This window comes from Podarcis pityusensis (assembly GCF_964106645.2).
Source record: "Podarcis pityusensis genome assembly, chromosome: Z".
In the NCBI taxonomy this organism is placed as follows: Eukaryota; Metazoa; Chordata; class Lepidosauria; order Squamata; family Lacertidae; genus Podarcis; species Podarcis pityusensis.
Genome location: NC_138044.1, coordinates 15,990,738 through 16,004,336, shown reverse-complemented (window position 1 = coordinate 16,004,336; position 13,599 = coordinate 15,990,738). Strand labels below are relative to the sequence as shown.

At 43.9% G+C, this 13,599-nt stretch overlaps 1 protein-coding gene across 2 annotated transcripts in view; it reads left to right on the top strand.

Moving 5' to 3' along the window:
* Positions 1-13,599, top strand: part of ASS1 (argininosuccinate synthase 1) — an 82,775-nt gene that overhangs the window by 36,182 nt on the left and 32,994 nt on the right. For both annotated transcript variants that reach the window (XM_080990214.1, XM_080990215.1), the window contains exon 9: positions 10,733-10,823. In XM_080990214.1, coding sequence (XP_080846340.1) covers positions 10,733-10,823 — 91 coding nt within the window. The remainder of the gene's footprint in view (positions 1-10,732; positions 10,824-13,599) is intronic.

Genomic DNA, 13,599 nt, shown 5'->3' with positions numbered 1-13,599 from the left:
CCCAGGTATTTCACTTTCTTAACCACTGTTAAACCTGTCTCATTCTGAAACCTCTCTCTCCCAATCTCTGTTAAGTTTTTCTCTAAGACCTTTGTTTTTAACTTATTTAGTTTAAATCCTGCAACCTGACCAAATTCTTGAATCAGTTCCAAAACTCTTTTGGTACTAGATTCTGGCTCCTGTAAAGTCAATACTAAGTCATCTGCAAATGCTCTCAATTTGTACTGTTTAGCTCCGACTTGTATACCTTTAACCAATTGGTCCCTTCTAATCATATTCAACACGACCTCCAGGACCGATATAAAAAGCAATGGGGAGATTGGGCAACCTTGTCGTGTCCCTTTTTCTATCTTAAATTCCTCCGTCACCACGTTATTAACAATTAATTTAGCCTTTTGTTCTGAATAAATTGCACTTATACCATTTCCAAAACCTTGACCTACCCCCATCCCCTGTAGATTCTTCTTTATAAAACTCCAAGAAATATTGTCAAAAGCTTTCTCCGCGTCCACAAATATCAAAACTGCCTTGGTATTAATATTCACTTGTAATTTTTCTAAAATATTGATTATGTTTCTCATATTATCAGACAGGTGTCTACCCGGGAGAAAGCCTGCTTGATCTTTATGAATCTCTTCCATTAACACTTTTTTTAGTCTTTTAGCCAAAATGTCTGCAAAGATTTTATAATCCACATTAAGCAGTGATATGGGGCGGTAGTTCTTAAGCTGCGTCTTTTCAATCTCTGTTTTCGGTATAAGTGTAATATATGCTTCTTTCCACGACTCTGGTGCCCTTTTCCCATCCATTATTTCATTACAGACTTCCTTTAAAGGTTGTACTAACCATTCTCTTAAAGATCTGTAGTATCTAGAAGTCAGTCCATCCGGTCCTGGAGATTTGCCTAATTGCATATTCTGAATGGCACCTTCTACCTCCTGTTCAGTTATTTTATAGTTCAGCATTAATTTATTTTCTTGAGAGATTTTTTGTAGTCCATTTATTTTCAAAAATCGGTCTACATCAATTTCTTTCTGTGGCCCTTGTGTATATAGTTGTTTAAATTTCTAATCTCAACTGGGTTCTGTATGTTCTTTCCTTCCACTTCTAAATTTATAATAGTATTTAGTTTTTGTCTTTTTTTCATTTGCCAAGCCAACAATTTCCCACATTTATTAGCCGACTCAAATGTCTTTTGTCTCATTTGTTTAATTTTCCATTCTATCTCCTGATTCATCATTTTCATGTATTGTACTTGGTATAACTTTATTTCTCTTAAGATCTCTTGCGACTTTGGTTTTGCTCTCAATTTCTTTTCACTTTCCTTTATTTTCTCCAATATTTTATCCTTCTTCTCATTTTGAATTCTCTTCTTTATTGCATTCTGTTGTATCAAGAACCCTCTCATAACAGCTTTGCTTGTGTCCCAGATTACTCTTTTTTCAAGATTAGTGTTCATATTTGTCTCGAAATAGTCTCTCAAGGTTTTTTGGGCCTTCTTAGTCACTTCTTCGTCTCTAAATAAGGTGTCATTCATCCTCCATCTGAAGGAGCCAGTTGGTGTTAGTTTCATCTGCATCTTCACAGCATTATGGTCGGAGCAAGTTTTTGGGCAAATTTCCACTTTTCTTGTCTTTGGTGCCATTCCTCTAGTTACCCATATTTGGTCAATTCTTGTCCATGTCATTTTGGCTTCAGAGAAGAAGGTTCCCTCTCTAGCCAAGCGATTCTTTGTTCTCCAGATATCAACTAAGTCCAAGTTGTCTGTCGTCTCGAAGAAGGTTTTCAGTAGTCTGCCATCCTTAGTGACTACCTGTCTTTGTGCCTTGTCCATATGTGTAGATACCACTCCGTTCATATCTCCCATCAAAATCACATTATAATCCAAATAGTCCATCAAGGTCTCGTGCAACTTTTTAAAGAATTCAGATTTCCCCTCATTTGGTGCGTAAACTCCTACTATTAAGAATTTCTCTCCTTGTATTTGAATTTCAATTGCCACAAATCTTCCTTGGTCATCTTTAAAAATAAATTTCGGTGATAGTCTCTCCTTTGCATAAATCACTACTCCTCTTTTTTTAACTTTATCCGATGAGATAAACTCCTGGCCCAGTCTTTTATTAATCAATACTTTTCTATGTAGCCTTATCACATGTGTTTCCTGTAGGCAAATCAAGTCCAATTGTTCCTTTTTTAATAAATGAAACACTTTTTTCCTTTTCTGGGGGGAGTTGAGACCATTACAATTCCAACTTAATAGTTGCAGAGCCATGATGTAGTTACTTCACTTCTCCTCCAACTGCACCAAGTGCCTGTTCCTGCTCTGTCGGTGGTATCACCTTCTCTAAGCAGTCTTTTAATCCAAAAGGTAGTTTTGCTATGTCTAATATTCCTCTTTCTAGTGCTCTTAACTCTTCTCCAGATTCTTTCTGCAGGTCTTCTCCATGGTCTTTCAAAAATCTTTCTTTGTCGTCCACTGATCTTATTTTTATCTTTCTTCCTTTGAAGTTGAAAGATAGGCCTTGGGGAAATTCCCACCTAAAGATGATTCTGTGGCTTCTCAACAGGGCAACCAAATCTCCATAATTGGACCTAAGGTCCAAAAGATATTTCGGAATGTCTTTAAATATCTCCACTTTTGACTGATGTATTTCCAAAGTCTTCTGGAAGTGCAGACTCAAGATTTTGTCTCTCTCCTCTTTTGTTTGGAGGGTGATCAAACAGTCTCTCACCCTGTTCTTCTTCCCTCTTCCAAGCCTGAAAGCACTCACTATCTTAAAATCTTCCTTCTTCAAATCTGGGTCCCAAAAGTCTGCAAATTCCTGCATAAGAAAGTCAGTCAGATTGTCTTTCTCAAGTTCAGGTACAGCCCTGATCCTCAAATTCGTTTGTTTCTCCTTCAATTCAATCATAGACAATATCGACCTGTGGTCTTCAAGTTGCCTATGTATCGGTGGTATCTTCTCTTCTACAGCAACTGCTATTTCCTTTGCTTCTTCAGCTGTCTTTCGAGTCAAAGTAGATTCCTGTAGCAGTTTCTCAATAGTTTCTGTATTAGTATTTACCTTCTGTCCCAAATTGTTGATACTTGTAGTATTTTGATCAATTTTGATTGATGCTTCAGCTACTTGTTTACTTAGTTTTTCCAGAGATTCATTAATTTTACCTAATGCCTGAGCTAAAACATCTTTGGATGCCATTCCTTTAGGTTTAGGTTGTACAAATGCGGCCCCTGATGATGCAGAGGGGCCAGACGTTGATGCTCTTCGCTGCAGCCCAGCGTCTGGGTGAAAAGATCTGCCAGACCTTGTTGTTTTTTCCGGAGGCAAATCTGCCATAACACTCTAGTTAAAGCCCAAGGTCAGTCCCACGGCCAGAATTTGTTTTGAAGTGGAAAATTCCCCTGGCCCAGTTGTTATTGTAACAATTTCAAACTTCCTCTAGGGGGACACAGTAGCAGTCAGAAGTTGTTGCCTTAAAAAAAACAACAACCTTTTTTAATCCCCCAATTCACAAAATAGACGACAGTTTCAATTTCAGTTATTTTCCAGTTACTTTAAAACCAGGAAAAGCCAGCCAGAAACATTGTATCTCTCTTGCAGAGTTAGCTGTCAAAAGGTACTCTATTCACCAACAGCGCAATTCACAGTACGGCATTCTTATTGTCCATTGGCAGCCCGTTCCCAGATTTTAAGCGGTGGATTTTAGCTTCCTTTCCCCTCTTTTTGCAGGGAAATACAGTTCACACCTTTCCCCCCTCCTCTCCTGCAGCCAAGGGGGGAGATCACTTGTTTTGATGTTAGAATTGTAGTCCTTTTCAAACATCTTTCAAGGTTTTAGCTTACAAGTTCGTTGCTTTACTCTATTTACAAAGAACGGAAGGCAGACTTCCTGTTTATGCCTCCCTGCTTCGGTATCAAATTACGTCTTTATTCTCCTTTATTTCTGAAATTAACCTACTCACGGGTAGTTATTTTGTAGCCAGATTGTCACAGGAAAAAGGTAGCGCTCTCCGGTAACGGCTGTGCGGCTTCGCTCCACGGAAGAAGCAGTTGACTCTCAGCACCGCGCCGCCTCCCCGCTTCACTCCGGAGCCCGTAATTGGGCTCCTTTGCAGATTGGGGGGGGCGCAAAAGGTGCCCGCCGAGTCCCACGGTCACAGGCTTCACCCGCCTGTGATTTTTTCGAGGGTGCCCACTTCGCCGTAGTGGAAAGACCCGATTCCCGTAGAACCAGTCCCTCCGGATCAGAAGGAGTCTGCCATTACCGATGGCGCCACCCCGGAAGTGTCCAGAGACCTCGTTTCTCAGCAAATTTTGGTTTCTGATGCAGTTTGGAAAAAAGAAGCCTCAAACTACATCTTCAAGGCTCTATTACTACAATGCACTTTAGGTAGGGCCTCCTGCAGGCCTGGTTTGGAAAGTGCAGATGGTACAGTATGGGGCAGTCAGGCTGTTGATGGGGGCACTTAGTCAACAACATGGGAGACCCTTGTTAGAACAGCTGTACTGGCTGCCCATCAATGACTGAGCCAGGTTCAAGTTGCTAATTTACAAATCCCTGAACAACTCTGATCCAGGGTACCTTGGGGACGGCCTGAACCTTTATATCCCAGAACGACCACTCGTTCTTGCAGGAGCATTGCAGTCATTTCCTGAGTTGTTGAGTTTCATCTGAAAACAAAAAGAAACTGAGCCTGGAGTGTCATGGCCCCAGCCCTTTGGAACTATTTGCCAATAGAGATTCAGCAGGGACCTTCTGTTTTAACTTTTAAACTCCTGCTGAAAGAAATTTTATTCTGCCCGGCCTTTGTAGGCTATTAAGGAAGTTTCTTTCTATGGTGAGTTGATAATCTCTGATTTTTTAAAGTGGTTTTTAATTTTGTTTAAATGTATATAGATATCGTCATTGCAAGCTGCTCTGCTTTTTTTGATGGTATATATATTTTTTATTACTATAAAGAAATAAATACCTGAGAAACCTGGAAAAGATCCTATCTTCCAGTACTGGGAATATATTCCATTGGGAGCTTCATTGACCAAAATGGAGTTGCACCCACTTTTTGTTGGCGAGCGAGTTCAATCTGTAATGTTTAAATAATTTAAGTTGCACATCTCCCCACTGCTCCACCCCCCCCTTATGGCTGCCCCCTAGCCTTCTCCTTGGGCACTCCCATCTGCTGGTGGTGTCTGCTTGATGGGATAAATGTTCTAGTTGGACCACAGCCAGGGGCTCTTTGTACTAAGTGGAAGCCTTTCCCAGTGACATGAACAGCTTCTGATCCAGGGGGCTGTGTGTATATGAGGGGTTTCCTTGGAAGACCCTACACACACACACACACACACACACACACACACACCCTGAATAAGGACATAGGAAGCTGCTATATTACTGAGTCAGTCCATCTAGCTCAGTATTGCCTGTTCTGACTGGCAGCTGTGGCTTTCCAGGTTTTCAGACATGGAGGCTCTCCCAGCTCTACCTTGAAGAAACCAGGGACTGCTGGGGACTTTCTGCGTGAAAGGCAAATGCTCTAACGCTGAGCCACAGTACCTTTGGGGAAGAAATATACCTCAGTGGTAGGTCATGAGAGGTGAATCTCTGCTTTCATGAACAAACAAATTTCTAGTCCCTATGGGGTACTTGAAAGAGCTTGCGCAGTATCCAGTCCTTCTGCTTCTGAATTAGAGAAGGACTGGACACTCCACAATTAAATAGGAAGGCGTAGGAAGAGGCCAGCTCACCCATGAGGCAGGCTGAGTCAGCCGCCTCAGGTGGTGGAAACCCAAGAGGAGGCATCCCTGCAGGGACCCTGCCCACATCACCACCTCTGCTGGTGGCAGAGAAGTGTCTCCAGCAACAGCTCTGACCCAGCAAGATCTCGGGAAAACTCACCGGAACCGACTGTCGCTGCCTCCACTTTGCTGGCACTGCCACACAACCCACGCAAGGGAGACACCTTCCTATTTCATCTTCGGTGGTGAAATGGGACATGCCACTCCTGCATAGGAAGTTGCCTTCTCCTGAATCAAACTGTTGGGTCCATCTAGTTCAGTGTTGTCTTTCCCCAGTCCTACCTGGAGATGCTCAGGGTTGCACCTGGCACTTTCTGCATGCAACACAAGCTCTCTGCAATTAAGCTGCAGGCCTTCCCCTAAAAATGAGTTAAGAGTCTAGTCCTTATGGTTCTGAATGAAAGGCTGATTTAAATGGGGACATAAGGAGCTGCCTTATACTGAATCAGAGCCCTGGTCCATCTAGCTCAGTACTGTCTATGCTGACTGGGAGTTCCTCTCCAGAGTTTCAGGCAGGAGTTTTCCCCGAGCTCTATCAGGAGATGTTGGGGATTGAACCTGCATGCAGAAGCAGAGGCTCCACATTATTCTAAATCATGCAGGGGAACTGGATGGGCTAGTACTGCCTCCAGCAACAGGTAAGAATGTAATATCTTCATTTAGTAATCATTGCAATAGCTTTTGACAGGCTTGATCTCCAGTGCATCTGTCTAAACCGTTTCAACCAGCGGTGGAAGCCTCCTTATTTCACAGGGGATTTCTTAACCATGCACCATGCAGAATGAATACTTCCTTTAGCCAGCCCTGAACCTACTACTGCCCTTGGGCTGATCTTATTGTAAAAAGAACCCTCCTAGATCAGAATTCTTCATTGGGAGCCATGCCCACATTTTAATATTTTTAAATTTGTTTCATGACATCGTATTGCTGTTAGCTGTTCTGAGCAACGTTTGTGGATAGGTAGTTAGTAGGGTGGTTTTTTTAAAAAAAAATCTTCATCTGTGACTCTTTAAGGAATGTGGGGCTTCCAGCAAAGACAAGAACAGAAATTAGGTTCAGTTGAGCTCACATTTTAATTCAAATCTAGCTCATTTGAACTTCCTGAAAACAGAAGCACAATGATGCTTTGAAATATGTGTGTCTTCAGATTCTGTGCTGTGCAGTTCGGCAAGCAAATAATGTGTCTAAAAATATGCATGAGGAAGTATGTATGAAAATGCATGCATTGGTGAAAATAAATCTTTATTAGGGAGCATTTTCTAGTATCATTATAGAAAATGGCTTGGGTAAATGTGCATTATGCAGTATGGATTGTCTGATGCTGCATGGGAACCAACAAATACGGTGATTTTTTTTTTTTAATGGGCAGTATAATTTGTGAGTTTGGAACTGGCCCACCAAAAACTGGTCAAAGTCATGGTGAAGTCAAGTTTTGGTCCACCATCTTGATTCAAAATGACGTGTTGACAAAAGCCACCTACTCCCGCCTTCATGCCAAGTATATCTCAAGAGGCATCCAAATGCATAGAGAAGCGACAGGCAGGCAGACAGACAAGCAGGCAAACAAGTAGACAGACCACTTTTTAAAATATATAGTACAGTGGTACCTTGAGTTACATACGCTTCAGGTTACATATGCTTCAGGTTACAGACTCCGCTAACCCAGAAATAATACCTCGGGTTAAGAACTTTGCTTCAGGATGAGAACAGAAATCATGCAGCAGCGGTGCAGCGGCAGCAGGAGGCCCCATTAGCTAAAGTGGTCTTCAGGTTAAGAACAGTTTCAGGTTAAGAACAGACCTCCGGAACGAATTAATTTCTTAACCCGAGGTACCACTGTACACACATGTTAAAAAATGCACCTTTAAATTTGGCAACTGATGCATAAATGTGGCAAACTAAACTTTTAAGATTGGGAGGGGAGTGAAACCAACATGGACAGATTGGTTCATCACTAGGTCCCTGGAGATGGGAGGCAAGTGGTTTCTCAGTGGACTTGACGCAAACCTGTGTCAGTTGTACAGTTTATACAGCTAGAGATGTCACCCACCCTTGCTCAAACTGAATTTATCTTTTCAAACCCCTGTAAACGTCAAGCCATCCTGCATTTGGGCCTAGATGTTGTGCACAGTTCCGCTCTCCAGCCATTGGTGTAACATGACGCCTCGGAGTCGGAGGCTGGCCCAGGAAAGAGCTGGACTCTGTGAAATTGCAAAGCCAGCAAGTAGACAGAGGAATTTATTTCCACATGCCCAGAGAGATTCCCTTATTCTCTCCCCCCCTTTCTTTTCTTCAGCTCCACCCCCCACTTACTGCATGCCCGCAAATGTGGAAATTCATCAGAAGCCCCCGAGGCATAAACTAATTATGGGAATGTTGTTGCTCTTTTTCCCACCAGCCCGGTTTTAAGAGATAAGACACCCCTGTGCTGTAAAAATCTGGTGAGGGGGGTGGAAAAATATATATACATAAAGGTTGATGTGTTTTGAAATGGCTTTTTTGCTTTGTTCCTCTATTTCCCCCCTGGGTGTATTAACCTTGGGGACACCGTCAAAATGCACAGTCTCCCAGAGCACCTGCTGGGGTCAAGGCTAGTCATTAGTTTTTCGGTCAGTGCAGAATAAACCCCATTTCTCTCCCTCTCCCTCTCTCTGGAAGTGTATGGGGTTCTGCCTCTATCTTTTCCCTCTCTGCCAAAGTCGCATTCCCCCCACCCTCCGCCGTTTTCCCTGCCTGACTTGTTCCTCCATAGCTATTCCACCTCCAGCTGTGGGGGCGTCAAAGGAAAAGATGAGATCAAGTTGAGGGGAAAAAATTGTCTGATTCCCCACAAGGCCCTTTGTTCCCAAACACCTCCGGTGCTCTCATTTTGCAAAGGGTGGCAAAATAATAATAAAAAATCCCAACCCTTCCTTTGGCAGGGTTTCTTTCTTTCTTTTTTTGCTGCCTGAGCAGTCTTAGGCTTTTAAGAAGAGGTCTGTGTGTGTGTGTGTGTGTGTGTGTGTGTGTGTGTGTAAAGGTTTGCGGATTGCATGCATAGGAGGCTGGGAAGTTGTCAAAGGGAAGTTGTTAAGAACTCCAAGGAAGCCTCCATGCTCAGGGGAAGTATATCTCTGAATGCCCGGCCACCACACTCTCTCACGATGCTAGAACTCATGGACATCTGATGAAGCTGAATGTTGGAAGATTCAGGACAGATTACAGAAAGTCCTTCTTCAAGCAGCACATCGTTAAACTATGGAACTCACTCTTGCAGGAGGCAGTGCCGACCACCAACTAGGGTAGCTTTAGAAGAAGATTGGACGAATTCATGGAAGAGAAGGCTATCAATGTCTACTAGCCATGGTGACTCTGCTCTGCCTTCATGGCTGGAGGCAGCAGTCCTTCCAAACACCAGTTCCTGAAATCCTGCTTGTGGGTTTCCCACCGGCATCTGGTTGTCCACTACATGGACCATTGTCCGGATCCAGCAGGTTCTTCTTATGCTTTTATGTTCCTGTGTTAAAGCCATTAGCAACTCCAACGAAGCCCCCATGACCAGAGGCAAGATGCCAGACTGCCATGCTCAGAAGGCCTTGTGGTTTATTCATGAGATCCCAGAGGTATTCAGTTGGGCTGCTGTTGGGGAGAGACTGCTGGCTAGACCTTCGTCTGATCCAGCCAAGGCAATGCTTAGTTTCTTAAAAGGAAGTTCTGGCCAGGCAACTCTACAACATCAGATTGTCCCACAAGCAAGCACTTGATTGCACCAGAAACACTCTCCCCACTTGTGCTTCCCAGCAATTGGTATTCAGAGGCTTCTGACAATGGAGGAAGAACATGGATTTGTATGATACTCTTTTTGAAGTCATCCTAGTTGGTAGCCATCACCACAGCCTGCAGGGAATGTTGTAATGTAGGCAGGACCATGTGAGAACACAGGACATGCTGGTCCACAGCAGCATAGCGTGGGGGGGGGCCACAAGGGCAGTTGCCCCAGGTGCAAAATTGTTAGGGGTGCAAAATTTCAACACTTGGTACTGCCTCAATACAGCTGCATGCTTCCGTAGCTGAGCTCCATGCAAACCAGGAAGTGACCTTTCCAGACGACAGAACAGCTTTTTTTCTTATATCTGCAGCTGTGATCTCCCTGGGTGATGCAGATGCCATTAGGCAGTTGAATGCGCATGTGTACTCTGTCCGTTTCCCTCCTTCCCCCTACTCTCTGTGCGGCCACCAGGCACTGGTAGCCCGTGCTATGCCACTGGCTATCCAATCAACTTGTCTCTCTATCTTGGCATTCTCCTTCCCAACAGTGGCTGACCAGAAGCTATAGAGGCATAGTGACAGCCTCATCATTCACACCTTCTTCCCTCCCAGCATCTAGTATGTCAAAGGTTATATAAACTTTGAAAACTAGAGTTTTTGCTGCTAGGTCTCATGGCTGGTTTCTAGAAATAGATCCTTTTCCCTATCTATTTAACCAATACTTTTAGGAAAAGCCGCTTCTGCTTGTAACCAGTGTCATGTTCCATAAGTCTGCTATTGACAGAACATTGCTTGATTTTTTCTAAGCCCCCCCCCCCGAAATTTTATTTGTTCACCCCTTTCCCCCAGAAAATGAGCTACATTCAGCAGAACATTCCCTGCAGTCCTTGTGTATGGTTGACAACAAATCATGAGTGGACATGTGTTTACGATATCACAGGCACTAGCCAGTAGGTGCCTGCACAGTCACCTCTCCTCCCACCCCTGGTTTGAACTGATCAAAGCCACCCTGAACTGATTTCAGAGCTCACCCTGGGTCAGAAACAAATGTATGCTTGTACTGGGAATGCCAGGAGGGGTTTTCCAAACCACACCTTCCATTCCTGTCTTCACTCCCAGATTTCCAGGGCTTAGGTGATTTGCATCCAGTGTTGCTAACACTCATTTCTCTCTCTCTGTCTCTCTTACAGAACCAGGCACCCCCTGGCCTTTACACAAGGACAAGAGACCCTGCTACAGCCCCAGACACTCCAGACATCTTAGAGATTGAATTCAAGAAGGGTAAGGACAGTCTTTTTGCAATGCTGCATTGTGGCCACATTCGGAAGAGTGAGTACAGTTCTGGTCACAACATCTAAAACAGGGGTCAGCAAACTTTTTCAGCAGGGGGCCGGTCCACTGTCCTTCAGACCTTGTGGGGGGCCGGACTATATTTTGAAAAAAAATACTGAACGAATTCCTATGCCCCACAAATAACCCAGAGATGCATTTTAAATAAAAGCACACATTCTACTCATGTAAGAACACACTGATTCCCGGAATGTCCGCAGGCTGGATTTAGAAGGCGTTTGGGCCAGATCCGGCCCCCTGGCCTTAGTTTGCCTACCCATGATCTAAAATAAAAATGTGTTGTAGGCTTGGAAATGGTGCAGAAAAGGACACTCTAAATCAGGGGTGCCCAAACTTTTTTCAAAGAGGGTCAGATTTGATGGAGTGAACATGCGTGAGGGCCGACCAAAGTTGTTGAGTTTTTTTAGGATTGAAGTTGCTGAGTTTTTACCCCAGGACATATACTGCCACAGGGGCCAGATTACATTGACTGGTGCACCAGATTAGGCCCCCAAAACAGACTTTGGACATGCCTGCTCTAAATAGTCAGGGGGCTTGGAGCAAGCTTTGAGGTGAGGCTTTGGTGCTTTTCAGTAGAGTTTGTTAACATATCCATCCAAAGGCCATCAAACAGAGTAATCAGATGATGGGAAATCAAGCTTTAGTTGGGTTGATCTACTGATTAAGAACCTAAGAGACTGTTGGATCAGGCCAGTGGCCCATCTGGTCCAGCATCTTGTTCTTACTGTGGCCAACCTGATGCCTCTTCTGAGAAAACTCAAAACAGGACCAGAGCCCAAGAGCACTCTCTCTTCCTGTGGTTTCTAACAACTGGATCAGAAGCATTACTTCTTCTGAACATGAAAGCAGAGCAGAGCCTTTGTGGCTACTAGCCATTGATAGCCTTCTTCATGAATTTGTCTCTTAAAACTATCCAAGTTGGTGGCCTTTACTGCCTCCTGTGGGAGTGAATTCCAGAGTTACTATGTGCTGCATGAAAATCCCTTTTCTTTTATCTGCCCTGAATCTTCCAACATTCAGCTTCATTGGATATCCACAACTTCTAGTGTTATGAGGGAGAAAAACGCTTTTCTGTATCCATTTTCTCCATGCCATGCATAATTTTATCATTGTCTATCATGCTGCCTTTTTTCTAGACTAATAATAATAATAATAATCCCCAAAGCTCCAACCTTTCCTCATAGGAGAATCCCTTCAGCCCCTTGATAATTTCCAATTCTTCAATATCCTTTCTGAGGTGAGGTGACCAGAATTGTACACAGTATTCCAAACACTATCACACCAGAGATTTTTATAAAGGCATTATATCCACATTTTAATTTTCAATTCCTTTCCTAATGATCCCTAGCATGAAATTTCTCTTTTCCACAGCCACTGTGCACTGGGCCGACATTTTCATAGAGCGATCCACTACAACGCCAAGGCACAATATAATTAATAGCCTGATCAAAGCACAAATAAATTAACCGGTAGGGAAAGCGAAGGCCCATCAATGGATTCTCCCTCCATCACCATGTGTCCACCCAGCATCCCTACCGGACGACACAGAGTGATGCAGTGAGGTTTAATAACTCACTCTGTGTTTTGAGAGAAAGGCGTGCTTTGGCACCCACAGAAACCCACACGCACCCACATGCTACCCTCCTTTCGCCTGCAAACACATCCTTGTTTTACCCCCTAGTTAATTTATTTGAAGTTCTAATCTAATTATTAACTATTTTAAAAGGGATAAGCAGCTTTCCTGGACAATGCCTGCGCTCCTCCAGGCGGGCCACGTCCGATCGCTGTCCGAAAAGGCTACAATAGACCGAGAAAGACGATGGCGAGGAGGTGCTGACGGCTGTGCTGACCAGAAAGAGATTTAGGGTTCATTATCGCCGGGGCTTACATTTAATAGTCATTTACAGCCGAATTCATAAACCCTCCAGTCTCCTAGCCCACTTTTTCTTTCCTGTGTATGTGTGTGTAAGGCGCAGGGGGGACAACAAAAAAATAAAATATATAAATGGGTTTAGAATGGAGACGCTGACAGGCAGCCTTCACCACACAGCGGGCCTTTTGTAATAAAGACTAGAAAGGAAGCTATTGAATCCTGATTAGTGACTGATAAAGCTCTATATGGTAATGAGGAGGGCAGATGGAAGAGAGATTAGCCTCTGAACAGGCTCACCGGCCTCCCCCCACTGCCAAGTTTCCCCCTATTTTTCTTTTATGGGTCTCCCACCCTCTTTTCCACCTCCTCACACATCTCCCCTGTGTCCTGCTTCCGTATACATTTATTGCTCATTTCATACTGGGGGGGGGGGAGAGAAGAAAAGAGCGGTTTCTTTCTCTTTCAGTCACCACCTTGGGCTCTTCATGTCTTTCCCTCATGCTCTTAAAAAGAACAGAAAATAATACTTCTTTCTGTTTTGGTTGCCACACCTCTGGGCTTCCCACTCTCGGGGTTCCCGCCACTTCCCCTCACTGTCACCCTCTTAAAAATAAAATGAAAGTAAGTGTAGTCTTGAATTCCCTGAGAATCTTCTCGGTCTTTGGCCACAAACAGTCCCAAGTCAAGCTCCCTATTCATTCCTGTCAGGTGGATAACTGGGGACATGTGCGGCATTTGTCCGCCAAATGGATGTTAACAGGGGCCGTGCGCTGTGTTTTCACTTGCGCCTCAGTTTTCCCGTCCTTTCTCCTCCTCCTCCTCTTTTAATTGTGG